At 43.0% G+C, this 25,028-nt stretch overlaps 1 protein-coding gene across 7 annotated transcripts in view; it reads right to left on the minus strand.

Annotated features, from left to right (window-relative positions):
- Nucleotides 1-2,268: 2,268 nt before the first annotated feature.
- Nucleotides 2,269-25,028, minus strand: part of LOC144099188 (uncharacterized) — a 44,883-nt gene continuing 22,123 nt past the window's right edge. For 3 of the 7 annotated variants that reach the window (XM_077632328.1, XM_077632326.1, XM_077632331.1), the window contains 14 exons: nucleotides 24,248-24,332; nucleotides 23,968-24,069; nucleotides 22,388-22,495; nucleotides 20,351-21,301; nucleotides 17,082-17,390; nucleotides 15,473-15,567; nucleotides 13,385-13,445; nucleotides 13,214-13,294; nucleotides 13,009-13,084; nucleotides 12,127-12,191; nucleotides 11,925-12,029; nucleotides 10,877-11,007; nucleotides 9,831-10,021; nucleotides 2,269-8,428 (listed from right to left, as the gene is read on the minus strand). In XM_077632328.1, coding sequence (XP_077488454.1) covers nucleotides 8,316-8,428; nucleotides 9,831-10,021; nucleotides 10,877-11,007; nucleotides 11,925-12,029; nucleotides 12,127-12,191; nucleotides 13,009-13,084; nucleotides 13,214-13,294; nucleotides 13,385-13,445; nucleotides 15,473-15,567; nucleotides 17,082-17,390; nucleotides 20,351-21,301; nucleotides 22,388-22,495; nucleotides 23,968-24,069; nucleotides 24,248-24,332 — 2,473 coding nt within the window. In that variant the 3' untranslated portion in view covers nucleotides 2,269-8,315. The remainder of the gene's footprint in view (nucleotides 8,429-9,830; nucleotides 10,022-10,876; nucleotides 11,008-11,924; nucleotides 12,030-12,126; nucleotides 12,192-13,008; nucleotides 13,085-13,213; nucleotides 13,295-13,384; nucleotides 13,446-15,472; nucleotides 15,568-17,081; nucleotides 17,391-20,350; nucleotides 21,302-22,387; nucleotides 22,496-23,967; nucleotides 24,070-24,247; nucleotides 24,333-25,028) is intronic. The other 4 variants (XM_077632332.1, XM_077632329.1, XM_077632327.1 and 1 more) reach the window with 3 other exon arrangements.

A 25,028-nucleotide genomic window follows, 5' to 3' on the forward strand; every position in this document is an offset into this window, starting at 1 on the left:
TGGTAAACTGCCACTCATGATCTGCAAGAATTTGCCATATGCGCTCCACCCCATTCTTATCCTTCTAGTTATCTCCCTCTCATGATCCGGATCAGCTGTCACTACCTGCCCTAAGTAGACGCATTCCGTCACCATTTCTAGGCTCTCGCTGCCAATTGTGAACTGTTGTTCCCTTGCTAGGCTGTTGAACATTACCTTGGTTTTCTGCATGTTAATTTTTAGACCCATCGATCTGCTCTGCCTGTCTAACTCGTTGATCATGATATATATATATATATATATATATATATATATATATATATATATATATATATATATATATATATATATATATATATATATATATATAACCCAAAGGACATTGAAACTCCCATGGACATCCCACGGATGTACTGAACGTTGGGAGGGAACAGTTTACCCACACAGCATTTGACATCTGACAGACATCCTCTGGGAACCCCACTTTAGATTTTCAGACTCCCAGTGTCTGAAGACGGCATATACAAACATTTCTTGCAGCCTTTTGGGAAAGCAGCTAAAGCGTTTGAAATGTTAGTAAAATCAGAATTTCCGAAACGTCATTGAATCCTCAGCGAAAATTAGGAAATGCAGTGGAACAACCTGCATGCTGCCTGACCACGAAATTTTAAGGGGTCATTAGTTAGAAATTAACACTTACATTTAATTAACAAGCTACAGAAAAATCTCTTAACAAAGTAGCAAATGCCACTCAAATGAGACCCTCCAGCCAATGGCGCCGACAAGCTCTCATGACGGTGTGGTTAATTCCTCTGCACCTGGTAGCGCGACATTACAGGGGACTGACCATTAACCGCGATGCCGTGTCAATCTGCCGAAGCCATTGGCTAGAGGGCCTCCTCTGAGGGCCATTTGCCGCTTTCGCAACTTATTTCACCATCGCCAGCTCACCACTTCAAACTAGCCTACACAATGTGGTCAAGCTGGCTCAACCTGACAGCTGTTAAGTAGTGTAATGAATTAGCCATACATTTGCAGTCCTTGGCATGCACAATCTAAGAGGCCCAAGAGTTCAAAAGTGTCATTACTGCAGAACAGAAAAAATGATCTGAGAAAGAGCTTGAAATGCATGTTACTGTCACTACTAAACCCACACACTTCCATTAAAGATATCCCCTCACTTCATCTCCCTTATCGTTCCAGCGACATGACACCTACTGCGGCCAGGCAGATTTTTAAAAATCAAATTTGCCCTTTTCACCGATCGAATTTCAAATTATTCGAGAAGTTCCCTGTATGTCCCGTTGATGTACCGATTGAGACGTACTTTAAAACCATTTTCTCATGGATGCTCCGATACGGCTTCGAACCCGAGTTGGACGACCTTGGGACAATGTTGGCTGAGTTTTTTCACCATTCGATGTCCGCTGGACACCCAGAGTATGAATGAACAACTGAAGGAAGCCCGCAATACGTCCATTATTACTGCACCAACTGCACGATGCAGTAAATTAAAAACTGGCCCTCTGTGAAAAATGTGGCAGAGATTGTTGCATTGTCTTACTGTACTAATTCATGGTCTCCGGTCATTATACGGCACGTGATGGCCCACAAAAAGAATATGCTTTATATTGCTTTAGCGCTAAAATCGGGGGAAACTTTCTACAACAGTACAAGGGCCTGCAAGCTTACGGCTCGCGTTCGTAAATTCTGTAGTGGTCTAGAAAGTTGCCTCCGAGTACATATCCACCAAATGACAAGTACATCCGATTGGCGAGTGAGATTTGCAGTAAAACAGGTTGAGAGTTAAGTTGGTGCATAGCTTGTAGAAGGTGAAGCACAACAAAACGGCAACACACAAGAACATGTGCATGCCGTCGTCGCACTTGCCACTTAGGTGGCTAAGCCTCAACAACAATGGAAATTTCGTCTAGTTGGGCTTGTAAGGCTTTCGCCTCAAAAGCTGTAGAAGTGATCCAGTATATAATATCCACAGGACATCCACAGCACGCCCCTTCTAGGCGTGGGTAAGATTCGGACATCCAAAATATCGAAATGCTCCAACTACTTTCAGCTTCATATGTTCGATCTGATGGTCGAATTTAAGTTAGTTGCGGTTTCCGTATGTTATCCCCATCAGCTTGCCAAAAATGGCAGCTAAAAGCATCCCTTGCTTAAAAAGTGAACACTGAACTCTTACATATGTACACTACTCGAGCAGTAGGCATTTCTGTTCCTTCAGAGAGTACATACAACGAAGCTGCAGCAAGGAAAAAAAAAGAAAGAAAATGCTCGTCTTCAAAACGATGTTTTATTAAAAGGATGAAGTGATTGACTCTTTTGCTACACATCTTTGGAGTTGCTGCAAGGCAAGCTGTTATGCTGCACTTTGCTAAGTCCAGCAGCTCACAAGAACACCCAATGAGACACGAGACAGGCAGCAACCAGTTTGCTTGCAAAGGCTTGAGAAGCATTTAAGTGTGCAATACATATCAGGCTGTCAACGCTGATAGGGTGCCATTTCTCAGTTCTGATCATGTGTGCAGTTTCAAAGGTCTATGAGCTAAGCCACCAGTTCTTCCCACCAGCAGAATTTACCAGAAAGCTGCATGGTTCACCGAAACGTGGAGTCCAGCACGTCACAACAAAACCATCAACTTCTTAGTGCCGTCAGAGACTAGTAAAAATTCTTGTGCAATCTGCATCGTTTTCCATTCCAATCAACAAATACTTGTTTTTGTCGGTCAGCCTCTGGGTGAAAAATGAATTGTTTCTGTGGCACCATCTAAAAAGCCTTTTCAAGTGAAGGCCTGAATGACTGTATGTTGGTTATCAGTACTGTAAAGTTACCCACATGTAGTTAACAGTTCTCAAGCAGCCAATAGCTTGTTCCTACGCTTGAAAATTTGTAGATGTGCTAATGGAAAGATATGTCTAAAAGAGGAGCGGAGCAGATGCAAGGTGACAGTTCATATGCTATTGCAGAAAATCACTTTGAGAACATCTTGTTTCTACATGATTGTGCGCACATCAACATGATAATGCAGTCACCAGGTAATTCAAGGCATTGTAGTCGACGGCTTCATGGCTGCATTGTATTTTCTGCATTCAAGCTACTGCATGCATCATCAGTGTGTGAACAGGTCACCAGGCAACTTAAGGTGCTGCCAAATAACGGAGAGCAACCGCAGGCTGTCATGGAAGCCAACACCTTCAACTCTTCCATTGGAGTCACAGCCAATAAGTTCGTCGGTGCTGTCATATGCAACACTCAGGAAGAAAACCAAGCAATTTTCTCCTCGCACAACAACACTGAAAGGCAATGAATACACTAACTAAGATGAACAGTGTTCAGGAGTATGTCATGCAAAAAGATATATATCTCAAGCATGCACTGAAAAGGACTTCAGAATCAACCTGAAAACCAGTGTCACTAAAGCCAATGTACTCAGGGATTTCAAACAGATGCATTTTGCAGCATGATTTTGCTGATAAGACCAAAGCAATAATGCAAAACCTGTCCCAGAATTTGTGCCAGCCTAGTGTGTGGTAAGAAAACGAAGCTGTGGATAGAGTCTTTATAAGAAATAATGACCAATAGAAAGCTTAAACTAGTGTACGGTACGAAGAAAAGACAAGCACCATTAATCTCATTACTAGCAGTGGTGCCCAAAATAAATATTTCTAATAAGCCACTCTAAACGAAACCATAAACGACTGGAAGAATGTGCACTTAAGAAAAGAAGCCTTAAAACCTGAAATTCTGCAATTTGCAATGAACAACGTGTACAAAAAGGGCTCTAGGTTTCAAAGCAAGCGTTCATTAAAAGGAGTAAATATGGTACTTCATTAGGACTAGATAAGTGCTCCAAAGTGTTACTTATTAAAAACGGTCAGTGTGCTTAAGCCCAAAAGGCACTTTCTAACTGCACAAAATTCTGAATGCATTGCAAGAAAAGAAGCCTGCAAAGGCTTAGAAAACTCTTGTGAATTATTAACTTCAGTCTTTTACATTTTAAATGGTAATATTTCAGATTGCAAGAGTACTGCAATAAACAATTTCTAATTGAAAGGCTCCAGCTTTCAACCTTTGCTTGGAAAGTGAATAATTTGATTCATAAATATTAAACTAGTAGTGACTTTGTCCCTCTAATATAACAATGTGGTGATACTGGCATTACTACAAAGTTGTAATACAACTCCAAGAGTTTCACACCTCCAGAAACTGTGTCATTACTCACATAGCTAAATGGTTGCAAATATGAAGCAAAGTTTGCATGCTGCATCAAAAGCTAAAATGATCTCTCATGCAGGCAAGAGGTGATCTTACTTCGCTGTTGGTTTAATTTCAAACTGTCATGCATAAACTTCAGAACAATGTCACAGCTACTAAGATAACAAATAACTCTAAAAGGTGCCAGCTCTGGTACCATCGCACGCATGCACGCACAGGAAACTACATGAAACACTTGAAAAACAATCACACTACTACACTGTGCAAGCACAAATATAGTGATTGTGGATGTGCAATGACTTGAGTAAGATACATATAAACAGTGTGCTTTTTGTGCCTTGTAAGGATTGAAGATGTGTACTGGAAAGTGCATACAAAAATAAAGTGAAAAAATCTTTCAGCAAGAAAGAAGATAAGCTATAAACCTCTGGGCTGGTATAACATTAACGATTCCATAGCATTTTCACATTTCTCGCCCTCTGTGATTGGGTGAAGATATGCCCTACCCCCCACTATCGCTGATCTCGAGCCAGTAAAAAGGAAGGAATGCGGGGCATCGTGTTGCTGCTGCTAGTGAAGAGGGAAATTAAAAACAGGAATGGAATCGGTTTCAGAATCGTATTATACCAGCCAGTGCATTACTTGTACATGGGCGGGGGAGACACGTGTTCTCTGGGCTTCTGCGAACACATGTAGAATGCTTGTGCTACCACTTGCTCTAAGCTCGTCGTGATGCAAATGTCCAGTGGTCAATATCGAGGCATGCTGTGAGCACTTCTTGCAAAGACCAATGCACAAAAACAAGTAAAACAAGAACTGATCTTGCGGTTTTTGCACTTCCTCACATATATAGCTGGGCTCATGCATTTAATGACCCCTATATCCACTTAGAAGGCAATGGCTATGCATCAACATAACAGGGACAGATTTCAGTGCCCCAGTAAGCCTCTAGCTCTCACTCTTGGCTTGTCCAGACTGTTCACATACACAACAATAGCATGGAGAGATCAGCGTTGTAGCATTCAAATCCATCGTAAGCAAGCACGGAGAATTTGTGGAAAATACACAACAACGGATGAGCAATATGCACATGGATGAGCTGTAATAAAGCAGCAAACATAACCAGAAGATATGTGTGTTCAGATTTCTTATGCAGTTTGCAAAGTACATAATTCTGTAAGATTATTACACAGCTACAAACCGCTGCTTTCAATAAGGATGCCAAAAATTGCTCTAATTCGGAGAAAACACTGGAAGAATTAAGTGCCACTGCAACAGGAATAAAGAAGAAACTTACACTGCATTGCAGAAACCATGTGGAGTGTGCCAGATCACTGAATAGAAATCAGGATGGTTTTCAGCACTTGATTGGCTAACAGCATGTATTGTACCTTAATAGCAGCTTCGACGATAAATATACTCAACACAGCGAATGCCGCTTTGTCAACGAGTGGTGTTTGCATGGCACTCCTGGTTCTCCAGTTGATGTAGGCACTGAGACTGATATATATCTGCACAATCATTGGAGCAATGAATGTTTGTTAAATGGCCTGGACATTTCTGGCAGAGAATGCTCAAGGTGTGCCGAAATTAATAGTGCTGTATGAGTGTGTATGGCGGGACTTTCAGCTACAAAGGCTGATGCAGGAGAGTTATCAATTCTCAGCATGAGTTGAAAGCTAGGTAAAGTCTGCCTACTGCAAAATATAGCCTGATTCAATGTAAACCATTCTAACCAGTAAAAAGTTGACTTTCCTTTATGCCTGACCTGGTGGATTCTAGAAAATCTTTCATTCTGTATTAAAACGATAGATGATAAGCTGCCACAACTTAATTCAATCAAATAATAACAAAGCCAAGAAGTGGGAAAAGCAAATGATCTGCCCAGTTAAAAGAATGACCACTTGATTCTGAAATATAAGTATATTTGGGCCCAATTTTGTTCACCTGTATACTCTTTAGCAAATTTTATCCAGGTAATCTTTATCCAAATTTATCTCACCTAATGCAGCTTTTTCTACACCTTTGTTTCAGAACTATCCCCATTTTCAACTTAGAGTTAGAATGAGTGATAAACATAAATACGGTCTATTCCCATTGTTTCAAGGAATGCCAATAACAGCTACCTAGTTTGACCCATCCAAATAGCATAGTATATATAAACATATACACAAGATACTTCTGTAGTGCATGTTTTGTGTAATGCAACTACAGTCATGAAGGCAGCAAGACTGGCAACATAATATACTGGGATGGCTGGTTCATAGCTGACAGCATAATTCTCAGACTAGCCAACATTACAGTACAAAAAAAGGATGCAGGCTGCTTCTTGTAATCTGGTGGCACAACAGAAAGAACATAATATTTAAAAATCATGATCACATGCTGCTCAGGGTCTTAGAAATGCCGATCGAAATTAGGCTGCCATTTGTGAATCACCCCTGTTATATATTCAGAGCTATGAAATGAAAGGAACACTAAATAGGGAACACAGGATTCGACCCTTCTCTTTTTCGCAAACCTTGCCAAAGAAAGGAGAGCCCTCAATGTGGAGAAGCCTACAAGCGACGACATTCTTAAGAACGGGCGTGAGGTTCAGAAGCATCACTTCGTAAATAGTCTTTTAGTCAAAGAATGGTTCACTGGTCTCGCACATAGAATTATAGGCCTCTAATCAACTGGCTGCAAAGCTTCTCATAAACATTATGCCAAAAAGAGTAACTAAAAAAAGCTAACTAACTGCCTCAAACGATACTGGAGCCTATGGACTGTCACAACAGTCATGGGGAAAAAAATAAACAAACCACGAAGGCATGCCAGGCACCATCAACGACTCTAGCTTCGACTTGTTCACATGCTAGCTGCCAAAAATTAGCCACGCAAGTTTGAAGTGGGGCTTCGCAGCAGCGTAACATAGCTGGCATGACCTATGCTCCCCATTAAATGGCAGCATAAGTGGTTCGCCTACCAGATTTTAAATGTCCATCTATAAGTGTGCAGAAGAGATTCAAAAGGGCACTTTTCAAGGCACTTTTCATGGCAGTGCAGATGTCATAAATCAAGACCTCTGGAGACTCACCACGAATTCGCGATAACCATTCAATATAACATGTTTTTCATTCGTTTTCATGACACCAAATTAAAAGTTTCGCAGGACACCAGCATAACAGCAGAGCTTCATTGACAGAAAACAGTACCACTTGAGATGGCAAGAAGTGATCAAGCTTGAAGCTTTGAAGGTAACAAGAAGATTTTCCTTTGAAAGATTGTTAAAATATCTCGTAAAACGAAACCAGTTTTTCCACAGTTATGAACTTATCAGAATCATTCAGACTTAAAGGCTTCAATAACACTTGTACACAGCAAGTTCTGAGCCTTACATTAACACAGGTGCACATAATTTTCAAACTACATTCTTCACCGAGGATTTTTGTACGTTCTGTACTCGTCATATATACACTAGTCCCTTCTTAACCACCTCATTCCGAGCTGAATAAAATTCCCTTTGCTAAATCTGAATCTGCATTTAACACACACACGCAAACCCATGACGCATATCACAAAAAATTCAGGCGATTGAAAATAAAATAAGTGTGCAAAAATGTAAAAAACGTAGGCTGTAACAATAATGAGTTGAAGTTCTAGCTGCAACAAAATAACGATGACTGAGCTACTTTTAATGGGGGCAATTTTGTGGACAAACAACACTCGTTAGCAATGCTTAAGGCAATATAAACCGGCCATTGAAAGTGTGCATACCACTGCTTCAACCATGTTCCCTTCACCGCTGCTGCAATTAACAATTAAGATGTTTCTTGAAGTAAAATGCAACATGCAAAAATGACGTGATGTTGAGTGCCTGGAATCGGTGAATGCAGCACAGCAGTGGGGGAGATCAGTAAAAATGAGACATTGGCATTTGCATGACAAACATTGTGCAGCAGCAGCAACAGCTGTGTTCTTCACATTTGAGCAGCAACACTTAAGATATGGCCTCTGTGAATGCTATGGCTACGGCTATGGCTTCAACTGCGGTATCCAAAAAATGCCCAGTATTTTTCTCCACATCCCCGAGACTAGCAAAACAAGACCATGCACACGTTCACACCAGATATGTTTTCTCGAGAGAGTTGGTCAGTTCGGCCAGTGACTTTTTCAGCTGTGCATCCATGCTGTTGGCTTCGATGCTCGGGGCTGCCGGCGCAGTGGCATTTCCTGCATAAGCAAGGCGACAGAAAAGTGTACTTAGAACACAAGTACAGACAAAGGATACAGCAAGCAGAGAGATGGCTATAATGACACTGGTTTCATATTAAAGTGGCACGGAGAATTTAGAGTACAATCTCCTTTACACAGGATAGATGAAAAAAAAAAAACACCAGTCTGCCTTATCAATAAAAGTATGTGTTAGAATAAATTTTGTGCTCATGGTAGCTTTGTGGAATTTGGCAACAGAGTAAGATACTCAGTGGTGTTATATCCAATATCGGTGCCATTTAATAATGCTAATGATAATTCCACATCAATTCTACACTTCTGTCACTACTCCAGCTACTGCATTATTCTCAAGACTCAACCAACCACCTACAGTAAAACCTCACTAGTTTGAACTTCAAGAGGCTGGGAAAATTGTACAAATTATGTGAAGGTCCAAACTAACGAATAGACTGCTAAAAACGGTGAGAAACAGTTCACATCATAGGAAGTTAAATGGTGAAAACCTGGGCGGTGGTCGCCTACTTCCGAGATGAAAACAGCGCAGCAGCAACTAATTTTCGAGGTTCTGTACAATGCTTCACTGCATGCACACAGGTGGGAATGCTAAAGCATACTACTCCAAAATGCAAATGCCTTTACGGCCCTGTTCGCGGTGCGACAAAGCAGTAATGGAGCCTCCTTATAGGCAAGGCTCTATTGCAGAAACTGAGAACAGCCCATGACAAGCTGCAGAAGCATGCAATTTCAGCGACAGGAACAATGAATAATATGGAAGTGAGGGAAATGCATTGGCGCCGGCTACACTCTTTTTGAGAAAAAGAAAGAAAAGAAAAGCCCAGCAATGCGGCATTCAGCGCCCAAAAAATGGTACAAAATTGCATTCAGCTGGCTGACCAATGTGCAGCCAGATCGGTGCCGCTGCGATCTGGAACAAAGCCCTGAAACAAAACCTAAACTTTTCGGCCACACCATTTTTCAACTATCGGGACCATCCATGAGAGGTGTGTGGAATGACATTGCATCATGCAATTCAGACTTGAGGAAGGATAACTGGACAATCGATTACAGTCGGTCTTACCTAGATATGATCTTCGATTGGGTCGCCATCCGAATTATCTGGTGTGAATGCAGTTGTATCTAAAATAATGAGCTGCTGACTCCATAGATTCACACAGATGTCGGCTGGGACCCCAGAGGCAATCCTAATCACCTGGAGTTCCGAATAACGGGGGTCAAATGCTTCAGTGCCAACACCCGGAACCTTCTTTCCAGAGCAGGCAACCCGCCAGTGTGGCAAGAATAAACTGGCGCCACACTATTACGGTCACACTACATGCGTACACTACCGACCCTACACAGTGCGAGCTCTGTGGCAGAAGAGAGAACTTTGGTCGCGTACGTGCAGTCATGTGCCTGGCAAATGACTCGTCAAGCATGGCCTGCACGCGCTGGCGTGTGCTGGCACTCTGCGTTGGCACGGGGGGTGGGGTGACCGTCTTCCGCACAGGGCTCATGGGCCAGCTGGGCAGGTGCTCGGGGAACAAGGGCACACGGTACGGTGTCGACTGGCTTTGGCTCGGTGGCTTCCGTCTGCGAGCACGGGGCTTCAATTAAAAAAAATAAAATAAAGAAAGCGAGCGAAAATGCCCCACAGAAGGCTCTTTGTTGCTAGAGGATAGTTTCACCAGCACCTTTGCTTAGTGCTGAGAAGATGCAGAATGAGCAGCATAGACATAAATAGGTTTTCTTTCTTTTTTTCCCAGCAGTGCTGACACTGGTCCAGTCCAACAAGCTGGACACGCTCTTCCGAGTGGCACGCCTATAGACAAAAACTAAACGGTTCTGTTCAAGATTGTTACTCATTTCAACCAGAAGGAATCTAAACTTCTGGTTGGACTGCAGTGCACTGTACGAGGGAAGACAACAAATGCATTTTACAGCGACAGCTGTATGTGGCACACTGGGTGAAACCATGTTGTCTCTATCCATGCTCTTCCTTGCCTATTTCCCTTCGTTTGCTAGTCACACCGGACGGCCGCCTTATGTGCAGGGAGGAGCATGCATGGCACACAGTCATGTGCGATGCACACCTACTGTACGCCTACTCCCCGCATCATGACTGGTTACTGCACCCGGCTACTCCAACATTCTTGGCAAACGACATTCACGAGAACTTACCCACAGAGCTTATGCAAGTATAACGGCATCAACGCAACAAACATCCCATACTTCTACCCATAGTTAATAAACACTGACTAACGTCAGCATACTGCACCACTCAAATTATCGCTGATATTCACAATAACACAAGGGTAAACATCCGACGAATTTTCGAAGAGAAATACCACACTGTAAAATGTGGCCTTAGAGCAAAACACGAATGTTCGTAACCCACTGAGAAGTTAAAAAGCCTTTAGGACATTTAAACTCGTCCTTGAAGATTACCTCGGGAAGCTCTTGTTTGCCGGCACCTCTATCTTCTTGGCCTCTTCAGGTGCATCCCTTTTCCCAGACAGCCAGCTGTAGTGAAGGTCTGGCTCAGAGCTGAGGTTTCGTTGCAGGTTACTGATCTCTGCCTGCAATGCAACACAAAAATACAGCAAGGCACGCCTGCATGTAATCTCAGCTCTAAAAACTGTCTTGACATTGCAAGCACTTTTTCTAAGTAAAAAGCTTGCCTCTGCACAATGTGCTTTAGTGGAACAAAATAAACAGTTTTAGCCTAACAAGCCTTTGAAAAAAATAATAAAATTTTTCACAATTTCAGCTTGTTATAAGATTAAATTCTGCTGAAAAGCTGCTTGAACACATTACGGAGCACACTACTGAAATCTGATTCACTGCACTCTTGCGAATGAACTTGGTGGGCTCAAATTATGCTGAGGAGTTAAAATCTACACATGCAGAGAATGCTACACAACCTATCGCAGATGAGAAGCATGAATTTCTGGCCTAGTTGGTTATTAATGCTCTAGCAGAGAACTGAGCATGAGCGAGAACTGCATGAAGCATTTCTAATGAAAAAGAATGAGCAATTCTCCATAAGTGACCCATCAGTTTTTATCACAGAGAAAGAAAGTGCTTTTAATCTGGCATGGAATAAAGATTAGACATGATTTTTTCATTTGCATGCGCCCTTGCATAAGAAAATGGCTTGAAGTATGTGGATGAGCCAAAAATAAATTAGTTGTAAGTGCGACAACAGTGTGTGTGCGTGTGTGTACGCGCCTTCTTCTGTTCCTGTCTCGGTTTTCGCTGTTTTTTTTTTTGCTAGAATGTGGCATGATGTTTATCGTATTTACACGATTGTAAGTGTCCTTCCTTTCCTCTGTGTTCGTCCGATAAAGTGTAGCGTGTAATCAGCATCATGCACAGCCAACTAGGCCCCATCCTTGCCCTCTTAGAATATGGCAGATGTCCACGGGAGCAGCATTCAAGCATGTTCTTACATGGGCTTCAGGCTAAAGATCCAAGATTATTCAAGCTGGCATACCGACAAGTCATTTCTGCACTTCTCAAAGAGGAAGTCTTGCTGTCCATTCAGTTCTAGACGTTTCGGATATGTCTCTTCTGACTCGAACCTTTCTTCACGTTTTGTCTGTTTGCAGGAAAAGGGAAACAAAAAGGCAAGCCACATGTAAAGGACAGTCGACTGAAGCATACATTATAAGCCAAGTGTGGGCAAGCGGACTTACAGTAAAGCCTAATGTAGACTTGAGCAGCTCTTCGCGTGCCAACTGCTGCCTGACCTGTTGCATTTCTGGAATAACAAAATAAAGAAATGTGTTTATAAACAGTATTTGCAGCAGATGTCGCCTGACATCATATCCTGATGCCCCTATTACAAGAAGTTTGTCAGCAACATTTCAACTGGCTTGAAATTAGTGGCAGTTGAGCAGTGTTACAGGGCAGCATGAGCTGCCATTGAACTTTTAAAGGCAGTTCAATTCAATGAGATCAAGGGTCCCAGTTGCTGTATGCTCTCAAATTGCATGAAGGATTGTCCTGGGTTGTAGTATAGAGGTACTAGCATCAGTAACTCACTAGTAACTACAAGTGATTAAGCACAAACATATAAAGCAACACTAGAAAAACTTTTGCAAAGCTGTGAAACCAAACATCTGCCTATTAAGTTATCTTGGCTCTGTGTGTTGTTCAGCTGGAGCATATGCAATGCATAGAACTTCTACAGAAATCACAACTCTGCGAAATAAAGTATGAAAAGGATGTCTCAAGTTAGACACCGAAATACTATGTCTATTCGTATTCATTTTTTAGTTACACAAAGTGTGATTATGTGATTTAGAGATTTAAATGAGTTTTGCACAACGTATTGCATAACTGCAGTGAACTATCATTCAGTTCAACCTCAGCACGAAAGCTGAACTGCCATTCAGAAAGTTGATGGTAGTTTAAACTGCAATTAATTTATCAAGGAAGCTGTATTTATCAAGCACGCCTTGTCATATTCTCTGCGCAGAAAAAAGCTTGCACATAAAAAAGCAATTTAGTAGAGTGCAAGAACTCTGCAAACTTGCTTGCGAGCTTTTGAGAAGAATGGTCAAACAGTTTCACACCTGTTTTTAGGTCGTTAATCTCCAAGTCCATTCGGTAATGACGATCAGAGTCAACCTTCAGAGACAGCACGTCAATCTGCAATTCCAAAGAGGTACATTGCAAACATGACATGTGCTACATGAGCTTGCAAGCTGCAGTGTAAAGGAGAGTGGCAGACGCATGCTACAAAAATAGGCAAATATCAATGTAAGAGCGTGAACACACCCTCCTTTGAAGGTCTGACACATGGTGCTCAATTTTGTGGTGGCTTGTGAAACCATCCCGGTCAAAGGCATGATTCAGATTCTGAAAATAAGGGATGCTTCGTAAGCAAATGCTCAAGCACTTTGAGAATGCATGCAAACTGGACACTATCTGTTTCGTCACTCTGCTCACCTTAAGCTTTTCCTTGATGCCTTTGAGCTCAGACTTGTACTTGAGCAAAGCTCTTTTGCTCCTACATGGGGAAAAAAACAACAACACAGAAATGTAGTTTACCAGAAAATAAAGAAACAGGCCCAAGGCATCAAAGGAATACAGGCGTCATAATTCTCTCAGTGTCTCTTGTTAACAAAGTTGCATGAAGACAACGCAGTGCAAAATTTTACAAGCAATCAAAAATTTTTTACAAACAGGTTTTTTTTTTTTTTTTCGGACATGTGGTACCACTTTCAAGAACTTGTAATCTGAAACTGACAGCCACATGACACCGAACAGTGGACATGCAAACATTATTCCTTAAACACTTCTGTAATGTACCGGCCTACCACATCACTCTGGCAAAGGGCAACCTCATGAGCAGATAACTATCACTGTCATATGTAACTGCTATTTATGAGAGATCGAAGCCTGTTGATTCAGCACATGTTCACAATTGCAGCACAAAAATCTGGCGATGTTTCAATGACAGTGGTCATGACTGTGTGAAATATGGCAAAAGAACTAAGGAAAATCAATGTTTCCTACTGACGTGCTTGTGTCGTTAAATCAGTTGTACCGTCACATGCACTTGCCGTAAGGAAAACCAAACTGCCCCATAAGAACTTGTAAACATAAAAGGTGGCTGTGGCTCAACTCACCTGAGCCAGGATATACAGAGCGCGAGCTCTGTTAAGCATGGTTAGACATGGTCTAGCTTTGGTTCATCTCTATTTTTTCACGACTTCAGTGAGTGCAAATTGTTTCAGCGAGGGGAAATCACTTGACGCATCACATGCCACAAGTGCAAAAGCGATCGTCCAGAGCGGCCGTCGGCGTAGCGGGGGACGTGACTGCCAAGTGCCAGAGAGAATCACGTGACCCATCACATGCAACTACTGGCCAGGAGGAGAGGCTGAGCAGCAGCCAGCACAGCGGCGGACGTGACTGCCAAGCATGCAGCTATGGCGTTGAAGAAGAAGATCGAGGCATCTCCCATGCGCGATTTTGCGCATGCGGAGTGCCTCGCGTTAGACGTCATATCCAAGAGCCAGATGACCTTCAGGCTCGGTATGGTAGAAGTAGAGCTTTTCGCTTTAAAACTGAAGCACCATAATGTTACAAAATGTTCTATGATCAGCAGTGACAATGCTACTCCATACATGAAGTGCAACTCTTAGAGGCTTTCAAATGTTTCATTTTGATTTGATGGTTGCAAGATGCCTTTTTTTTTGTAGCAGTAAGCTTTTCTTTACGTGCTTCGCAAAATACCCTTTTAAGTGCAGGACAAGGCTTGAGACAAGACAGACACAAGGTGATGCCATGCGTGACATGATGATGACAAATTTTTATGGCACAAGGGCATCTGTGGCCAAAGAGTGTCATGGCAAAAGGTGGTTTAGTCTACAAAAGGCAGGGCCAAAGACCCATTTCCCAAGCTTTGCACTGCAGAGAAGCCGAGCTCCAGGCCAGGGAAAAGCATGTATCCACTGTACTTGAGGTTGCTATGTGTGACTTAGCAGTGGTTGTAAACATTACTGGCAGAACCCTGGCATGCATGTTGAATGACTTAAATAGTGACTGTAAGTGATTCAAGAGACACTTGAACTGATAGAAAACAAGTGCAAGTTTTACAGCTAACTGTCAATAAGCTGTACACTTAGGGGACCGAAAATTTGATTTGAATTATGCAGTTAAAAATGTGAAGAGCCTTTTTACGTACTAATCAGTTCAAATTAACCAGTGGTTCGAATTATGAGAGTTCAAGTTAATGACAATCGTATTAGTATAATAAAAAACGAGGAGCATTAAGCATCAAGCAGGCAGTATTTCTGCACAGCCAAAGCTGGGCTGCCCATAAATGTCACTCCTGCAACAATCGTAACGTGAGAGCAACATTCGTGTTGAATGAAAACATTGCTCGTCTGCATAATATTGCATAACCACAATACGGTAGAAAATGTTCTGTAAAAGTTTAGTTACACTACTCAAAAACGTTACTTACACAACCTTGTTGCCCACAGGAAAGCTGCTGAAAGAAACGCCGATATTAGTCCTCACGCTCACCTGTATCTTTCCTTTGCTAGCTTGGCGTCCCCTAATAAGCACTCCCTGGTGGTGCTGATGTGCGTGGCAGCGGCAGCTTGCTCCTCTGTGTGGACCTAGTTAAGGAACACCAATTCCAAGAATGTAACACGGCATGTTTCAAAGTATGTCAAAAGCAATGGTACTAGAACTACTATGACGACTTGGCACTTTTAATGCGATAAGAATGGGTGCTACCGGTTGTTAACACTTCATCTGAAATTCAGCAGAACTTGCAGCTCATATCTGTTGAGAGTGACACAAGAGTTAATGACCTCTGTTATACCAGAGGGCTAAAGCAAGTTAGGAAAGAGCCCGAAGCACTAATCCCAGCACCTCACAAAAATGAAAACAAACCTGAAAAGAAAATGGTGATGAACATAGATGCAATTAACATGCTGCCACTATGCTCGGTGAAAATTTTTGGCAGTGAAGAGAATGGTACAGAGGCAGAGCATCTGAAACCGTGTCACTCCACTAATAGTTGAGCCGCAGGACAGTCATCTGGCATGTTACTAGCTGTGCGTTTGCTTTGCTCAGTCGATGGTGTAGCTGGCGCCACTTATAGAAACTGCGTAGCCGACACCCCCCAAAAAGCTTGCTGTAATAAAAGAAATGTGTTTTTGACAAGGCTCTCTAACAATGAAAATGTTCAGTTATGTTAGAAATATGTCTTAAGTAATGAGTGTTACTCGTAGACTATGTATTAAGAGGAAACTAAACTGCAACAGGGACTATATTCCGGTGTGTTTCAGCTTTGTACCTTTCGGTCCATTGCCAAGAAAAGTTCTCAGGGAGTATAATACAGTAATCAGCCAATCTCAGCCATATAGCAGAATATCGATTATAGTACCTCATTCTGATGATGTAAAGCGGTATGAGAACACGGGCTAGCAGGTAACTCACCTGAACATTCATAGTGAAAAAAAAAACCAACTGCCGATGAAGCGCTCATGACCTGTTATTGCTTTCCTTTGTCCGCAAGCGTTTTAGTGCGAAAGCTCTACTTCACGGCCAAAGCTGCAAAAGCCGGGCCACCACTGAAACCCTGACCTTGAATGAATAAATAAATAGATAAATAAATAAATAAATAAATAAATAAATAAATAAATATTGCCGCAACTAGGATTCGAACCCACAGCGGCACGAACAGATCAGCTTCACTGGCCACTGCACGAGACCACTGTGCTATCGCCCCAGCCGATCATGCCTCGTGTTAAAACTGCAACACAGTCTTGCACTGTGCATTGCACACCATCATGGTCTTCATTCACTTTCATCTGTGGCGCGAACAGATCAGATCAGCTTAACCTCGATCAGAGCTTAACCTGAGTCTAATACCGTTGCCAGACATGCCGACGACGCAGGAAAGCTAAACCATGAGCCAATCAAACTAAACACAAGCTTCTGCACATCTACTCAGTTTACCGACGTTAAAACACTGATTTTTTTCAAGCTATGAATGTTCAGATGATGCACAGCCCGTAATAAGGTAAGGCTCACAGCTTTATGTGCTGCCACATTTCTCTTTCACCATGAAAGCATGTGGCACAACATAAAAGCACACCAACACACAAACACCCATGCTTACAGGAAAAGCAGAACGCACGGCCACATCACTCCGGAGACTCTCCCGCCTCTGAACCTCGTTCTTGAGGTCCGTCAGCGTCACCGCCAGGTTGTTGAGCACAGCTGTAAGGTCAGTGCCAGGTGCCGCCTCACCAAGGTCGGCCGAGATGCGCCGCAAACATCCAGTGCTGTCCTTCCTCCTCAAAGAGGCCGTCTGCTCAAGCATGCAGTCGAGCCGATGCAGCACCTCCTGCCACTGGTCTGTGCTCGGAATGCTACTGCGTTCGCCCATTCGGCCAAGTAGGTCTTCATGTTGCTTCTGCATAGTTGCCTGGGAGCGAGCACAAAGTTCAATCACGTCGAGCACAAAGTTTGATCGCCTTGAGCACAAAGTTCAACTGTCTCGAGCACAAAGTTCGATCACCTCGAGCACGAAGTTTGATTACCCTGAGCATGAAGTTCGATCACCTCGAGCACGAAGTTTGATTACCCTGAGTATGAAGTTCGATCACCTCGAGCACGAAGTTTGATTACCCTGAGCATGAAGTTCGATCACCTCGAGCACGAAGTTTGATTACCCTGAGCATGAAGTTCGGTCACCTCGAGCACGAAGTTTGATTACCCTGAGTATGAAGTTCGATCACCTCGAGCACGAAGTTTGATTACCCTGAGCATGAAGTTCGATCACCTCGAGCACGAAGTTTGATTACCCTGAGTATGAAGTTCAATCACCTCGAGCACGAAGTTTGATTACCCTGAGTATGAAGTTCGATCACCTCGAGCACGAAGTTTGATTACCCTGAGTATGAAGTTCAATCACCTCGAGCACGAAGTTTGATTACCCTGAGTATGAAGTTCGATCACCTCGAGCACGAAGTCTGATTACACTGAGTATGAAGTTCGATCACATCGAGCACGAAGTTTGATTACCCTGAGCATGAAGTTCAATCACCTCGAGCACGAAGTTTGATTACCCTGAGTATGAAGTTCAATCACCTCGAGCACGAAGTTTGATTACCCTGAGTATGAAGTTCGATCACCTCGAGCACGAAGTTTGATTACCCTGAGTATGAAGTTCAATCACCTCGAGCACGAAGTTTGATTACCCTGAGTATGAAGTTCGATCACATCGAGCACGAAGTTTGATTACCCTGAGCATGAAGTTCAATCACCTCGAGCATAAAGTTTGATTACCCTGAGCATGAAGTTCGATCACCTCGGCCATCACTCCAAAAACGAGGGGTGTCCCGTTTTGAATCAAAACCATTCCAAGCTTTTTTATCACAGTTAGATGTCAGAGGCACAGACACGACATGGCCAAAATAGAGACACGTTCTTATAAAGTGCTGATCTCAGTTTTAGTTCCTACATCTTGAGCTAAGGACCCACTTCATGTAGCACAGGCTGATGTGGAAAACTGGTTTGACACAGTGACGAAAAATTGCTGGCACTTTCATTCTCCAGTGTCTTGTAAGGCCAGCAATAAGCAGAACCACTATCAAGATATTCATCCTCTCACACATAACGGAGTGCAGCATCAAGTTCCAAAGAATGGCCACCGCTGCACCATGTGAATGATCAGTGTATGCAATGTAAATATAGTGGCAAGGAGCACTGTCATGTGATCTAATCAAAAGAAAGAGTGAGTCTAATCTTTATCCCTTATATATTTTTACAGTGCTGCAGATTAATTTCAGCAAGCTGAACTCGGAAAATGAAAACTAACAACTGCATCAACAATTTTATTGTTTGGTAGTATGTCTGGATCATGCACCTTGGGGCTAACATGCTTTGTGTACGCATATTGGGCTAACATGCTCTGTGTAAAACATATTAGTGAATACCCCTTCTCCCCTTCTATTGTTTTTTCTTTAAATTGATTTTACGATCATGGTTTTGCAGAAGGGACCATCATAGAACGGGCACCACTCCAAAAAAATGCAGTCCTGCAAAGAGGTTGTTGTTGAGACACTACTACACATATGAAGGCATATGACTGCCCTTACAGTGTGGCTGACTGCTGCAGCAAGTGTCACTGCACTGTGTTAAGTAGGCGATTACAGCACAGTTCTAAATAGAATTTCTAGCATGTCAACTTCTGTGGGAGGATTATGCTGCAGGAAAACTGCTGCAACTTCCGTTCTGATATTTGTACATCTTGACACAAACTAATACAGTAAAATCTCGGTGAAACGAATCTCATGGGGCCGTGAAAAAATTCGTATCATCCGAAATTTTGTATCATCCAAACCAACAAAACTCATATGCAGAAGCATAGAAAATGCATACACGCAGATCTGTTTACGGCTGACGGGATTTATTCACGGCCGTGTGGCCACGCTACTCGCGGTGCGTACCGCACGATTAGCGATCGCGATTTCAGCGATGTGAGGCATCTGTTTCCCTATTTCCGTGGCTGTGCAAAAAAGAAACAACAACAACAACGTGAAAGAACTCCGACGACAACATGAAGCAAGTCTTCGCTCATAGCCTGAACTTGTGGCCTGGATTTGAAGGAAAAATGAAGACAACTACATCCAATTCTTGCTCTCAGTAAAAATTGACTCTAGCTCTTTTTGGCTATGTATATAGTACTATATATCGAAGCGACTGGACCACGATCTGAAGGTCAGGGAATTTTCTTGTAGCGGTGACGTCTTGCGTTACTCTTTTTTTGTTAGAACTGTGCGAGAATGGAACAGTTTTCCACCAAGCACTGTGTGAACAATGCTTTTTTGTGAACAATGCTTTTTACCACGCGTTGAAATAATATGTAAAGTGACAGTTAACGTTTGTAGGCCCCCTGCTGTAATGCCCTACGGGCGATGCAGGTATCGAATAAATAAAAACAAATAACATTTGTCCGGCAGCAAAAGGCGCATTTACCGCCAAGAAAATTGGATTTAAAAATATTCCTGCCACTCAATTCAAACCTGCAACATCCTTACAGAAAAGGACGAGTTGCCACTCTTTTGAAGTGAATGGCCATGAAGCCTAGTCTCTGGGATCTGTGGCTAAAATCAGTGTTGATGCAAGCACTTTATATTTGCGAAATCAGCTGGTGACGGCGACACCTGTGTGTCGTTTTTTTCAGTCTTTTCTATTTTTTAAAAGCTCAGTTTTTGGTGAGAGTGGTCTCTTCGTGATTAGAATGCTGAACCTTGTTGATACAGGCCAGAATCTATTTGCCCTCAGTGTCCCATTAACAGCTTATGCTGTAAAAACGAAAACAAAGGCAGTAATAGAAGTGAGAGCAGCGGTAGACAGAATATTCAGAGAAGGCACACTCACATGCATGGACCTGAGTTCAGTAGAGACCGGTTCCACCATCTTGGAGACCTGTTCAATGCCCCTCTCTTGACAGGACTCCAGCTGGGCAAACATGCCGCTCGTGTCCATCTGGATCAACTCGTCCTTTAGGCTTTGTAACTCCCGAAGAGCGGTGCTCTGGTTCAGTTTGATCTCAGCAAAGCCATCAGATAGGGCTGAGCCGTTGAAGACACTGTCCTCATGATGACAGACTACCGCCGAATGACTTGCACCGGGAGCGGCTGTTGCAGTGAGGGTGCTCTGCTGGGATGGCAGCTTGTTCAGCAGGTTCAGCATTTCCTGCTTTGTCGCAGCATGGTATTCTCCAAACGCCTCGACAACCTTTTGAGTAGCACTCGCCACTTCTGACTGCGACGCCTTTCTGATCTCATCTGCATAGAAGTCGAGGCGATCCAGGATACGACTAACGCCTTCTTTAATGTCAGACAGATCAGCCGTGGCAGTTTTGTCGCCAGCAAAGTGGCCATTGAGAGAATCATGGAGCTCACGAGACACAGAGCCAGAGCTCACTTTGCTCGCCAGCACCGCTTGTATCTCCTCCAGCGTGTCTGTCAGCACCCTCTGGTTGGCTTCGAGGCGCTCCAGCGTTTGGTTGATGCTGCCGAAATCGTGTGTCCATGTTGTTGTGAGCTGGTTGTTGTCATCCTCCAGTAACCTGTTCGCGTTCTTGTCTGCCCCAAGGTCGTAACCTTTCGACTGCAAGAGGCTGCCATCAATGCTTCGGAGTAGTTCGGAGGTGTGCTCGGCACTCTCCGAAAGTCTCTGGAGATCTTTCAGCGCTGATGTGGAGAGGTTCAGCAGCTTGGAGATTCCTTCCTCTGCACGTTCGATGCTGTGTGCTGAATCCGCCTTCAGGTTCAAAGATGTGAGGACGTTGTGCAGAGCCCCAAGCTTCTCTTGAATAGCAGCAAACTGAGGAGTCAAAACAACGATGTATGAGTGAATATTAACAACTAAATGGATTTACTCACTGATACAGTGTCGTCCAGCAACATTAGACACATTCACAGAAATGAGGCAGTCATGTTGCTGAATACAAAAATTCGCAGCCTCTAGTGTTCACGTAGAGCCAATTCAGCCTTAACAAATAAAGAACTGAAGTCATATCATGATGGGTGACTTCAGATCATTGACATAAGTGAATCGCATTCCCTAATCACCTCAATCAATTTTGGTCTTGGTACAGCAATGAACTAGTACTTTATTTTCCTGAATGTAACGTGACCACTATTGTAACGTGGGAGTAAACTTTGTGGGCATGTAAAGAAAAAAATGACAGGGCACAAATATAATGAAAGAAACGAGGCCACAGTGTATGTAAAGATGGGCATAAATTTATAAACAAAAGTGCCTCAAAAAATGGCTTTCACGTGCCCCTTCCATCTCGAGAGAACCACAAAAAATATTATTAGATAAGCCCAATATGAAGATAAATAAGCAGCGTTACTTCTGCTCCGACTGTACCTACCACCACAACTAGTTCACAAAAACTTTACCCTTACACAGACGAGTCTGGGACCGCTTTGTCAAGCTCAGTGTAAGTTAAGCCACCTTGCTTGGCTGTTGGCAAAGGGCTTGAGTGTGATTACCAACATGACAATCAACAATAGAAGTAAACAAATATGGCAGCCACCACAGCAGCGTCAAAAGCCCATGGCTGCACATCCGGTGATCCCCCTCCACACTATGAATGAATCAAAATACTTCACATGCTTGCTGTCAGCACACAGCCATGCTTGCACACTGGTTAGCAAATAATCAGAGCTGCAGTTCCGAGCGAAAATAACAATGACAACACCAAGGGACAATAACAAGACCTTCTAAACATCAACATGCTGCAGCCAAAAGTGGAATGGGCATTCACAACGAACATGTCACATAGAAAGTCCGTGAATTAGAAACTCTTCTCAGGAGCATTTTTTTTTTTCCTGATGTGGCAAAAGCTGAGTCCCAGAATTTTTCGAAAATGACTACACTGTTAAAAGCACAAGCACACACCTCAGTAGTTGTCTGCGCAGTCAGCGAATGCACGTCCCTCTCATTGATTCTGAGCACAAGTTTTTCTCTTTCTTCAGCCCACTGCTTCTGCTTCTCGCTGATTATTTCCTGCAAACAAGAGCCCAGTAAGGGTTTTCCACATAATCCATGCTGTTTCCTATGGCCAATAACTGACAAAATTCTTAAGTACAATGTACAAAAAGTGGGCTAGTTGGCATAAAGACACCATGTGAAAAAGAAGACATTTTGGCCAGAAAAAAAATTGTTTGCATTCGAAACAAAGAAAACAGTGCAAAAAACTTCTTGGTCACCATCTGGTTGCGCTGTTTGCACTAACGTAGGCTAGTGAGTTCTCCAATCCAGGATGCTGATGCAAGGTTTGTACTGGCCACTCGGCAATGAAAGCAAAACCAGGAATACAACACTGCTTCCATACTTCCTGTCGCATTCCATGCATTGAGTTATTCTAGTTCACTTGGACTGGGCGTGAAAATAAGGTAGACAGTGCAAGAAACTGCGGAAAAATGAGGAAGTGGTGGGAACAGGCAGTCCATGTATCGATCTGTATCTTTCCACTGACAAGCTCAAGTAAATTCCCTGCACACAACTCTTGCTTATATGTATGTGCCTGGGTCTCTGATGTATATGGCTTTTTGATGTCTGTTCTATCTTGAAACAGACTTGGTGCTATTCCATGCCTATCATGACTGATGAAGATAAAAACACAGCTGCTGTCTGCGAAGCTAGCCCAAGAAAACAGCTCACCCAGCTGGCCAGACTTATATTGCCACCTGCGAAGAAAAGACCGAACAACCGGCACTACAGCTGTGCTTTATGCCACTGGTTCTGAGTTCCTGAATAGAAGGTAGAACAAACTTGTCACACTGTGGCCAGTTGCAGACTCAAAGTTCTTATCTACGAGATAAAGCAGGCAAGTATACTGCAGCATGCGGCTCTAAGCAAAACAAGACATTAAAATTCTATCGCTCGGTGAGAATTCGGTATGCCTTAGCAAGGCCTGTAAAATATTAGTGCAAGTAAATGGTACAAAAGAGAGAGAGACGACATGAGGGCTACGAACAACTGTTTGCTGCAAGCAACACAATAAAACATCACTCACAATAGGCTGCCAGTTAGTAGCACTTATGTCGCACTTATGTCGTTCATCACTTTGTCCTGTTTACTTGCGCTAATATTCTAACTAATGAATGAATTAGCCCAACTTAATGCTTCGTTAAGTTATAGGCACACATAAAATGATAGCTCTGCATTTGTCAGAAGGATGCAGGTCCCTGTACAATGAATGCCCAATCGAAGCCCAGTGGACAGTGAATTCTACACAAGTGCTGGTTTTAGTACAGGAGATATGACCGAACACACCACGAAGAATACAAAGAGAGGCAGAGACATTTTCACTACCCGCGATTTTTAGCGTATTAATTGGTAAAATCGTACAGGCCGGGAACATATGAACGAGGTTTTACTGTGCACTTCTGTAGGGGGCATGGGTGCACCGGCTCATGCAAATACATGCTCCCACACAGTTAAGAAGCACACCCACCACACACATTTAGGCTTACCTTGAACAGTGCCTCTTGCTTTTCATTTGCATCTTTGTAGATGTCTGTTGACTCCTTGTAAGTGGTCAGCTGCTTCTGGAGATACTCAATCTCCCGGTGGAGCTGTGGTTATGGGTAACGAGAAAAATAAAGGAAGAAGAAAAATGGAAGAGGAAAAACTAAGCTTGTGCAGCCAATCATGAGCAGTCAACACAATATTTGAGTTTAGTTCAAATGAGTGGAATTTGAAGCAAGGAGCAGAACTTCAGAGACTGATTGGTCGAGGATATTGTTGCCTTACATCTTTGATGAGCCCTTTTGCACTCTTCAGTTCCTGTTCCAGGTCAGCTAGCTTGCTGTCAATGGCATCCTTGGCTTCAAAGTCTCTGTCGAGTAAAAGAGTGAATTTTGAGCCTTGCTCAGTTCACAACTGTCATAAGCCAGGCAAAAAGTGCCACGAGTCAAACTTAAAAAAAAAAAAAATCCTGCTAATGAAATTGCTGCACTTATTGTCGCTGAAATGTGATAGCACACTTGGGTGGGCTTCATTTCAAGGCTTCTGCAGCTGACGCAAAGTGTCATTGCAGTAGTAAAGTATACATTTCCGGAAAATATGAAACTTGCCGATGACTGCAAACAGAGTTCTCTATGTGAGAAACTGAAACTATGTATAGTTTCCAGCATACACCTTATCGTGCATGCTGCACACAATGAACTTGCCCACCACCTACAAACTTGTCTGCTGCCTACCACTTATGGCTGCAAAATGCTCATTTACGATCCTCACATCCTGCTCAAAGCACAAGTGGCAATGCACGCTGCACAGCACACCTCAAGAACTGCTGAAGGAATGCCTTTCAAAGTACACTTCGTTCGTCAATGTGTAGGTTTGCATCAGTTGCTTGTCGGCTGTCCACCCGCACTGATGATTGTCAGGATTGCACAGTATAGTACCAGTAGCACGGAAGATGAAGTTGTGACTGTTGTACTGCGAGATGTCTAATTATGTATCACCCGCTCTCAACTTTTGCACAACTCGCGACATTCTGAGGTAGTTGCCCTGCCACACTGCCGCTGCCATA

The sequence above is a fragment of the Amblyomma americanum genome, chromosome 7 (assembly GCF_052857255.1).
Source record: "Amblyomma americanum isolate KBUSLIRL-KWMA chromosome 7, ASM5285725v1, whole genome shotgun sequence".
Classification (NCBI taxonomy): domain Eukaryota; kingdom Metazoa; phylum Arthropoda; class Arachnida; order Ixodida; family Ixodidae; genus Amblyomma; species Amblyomma americanum.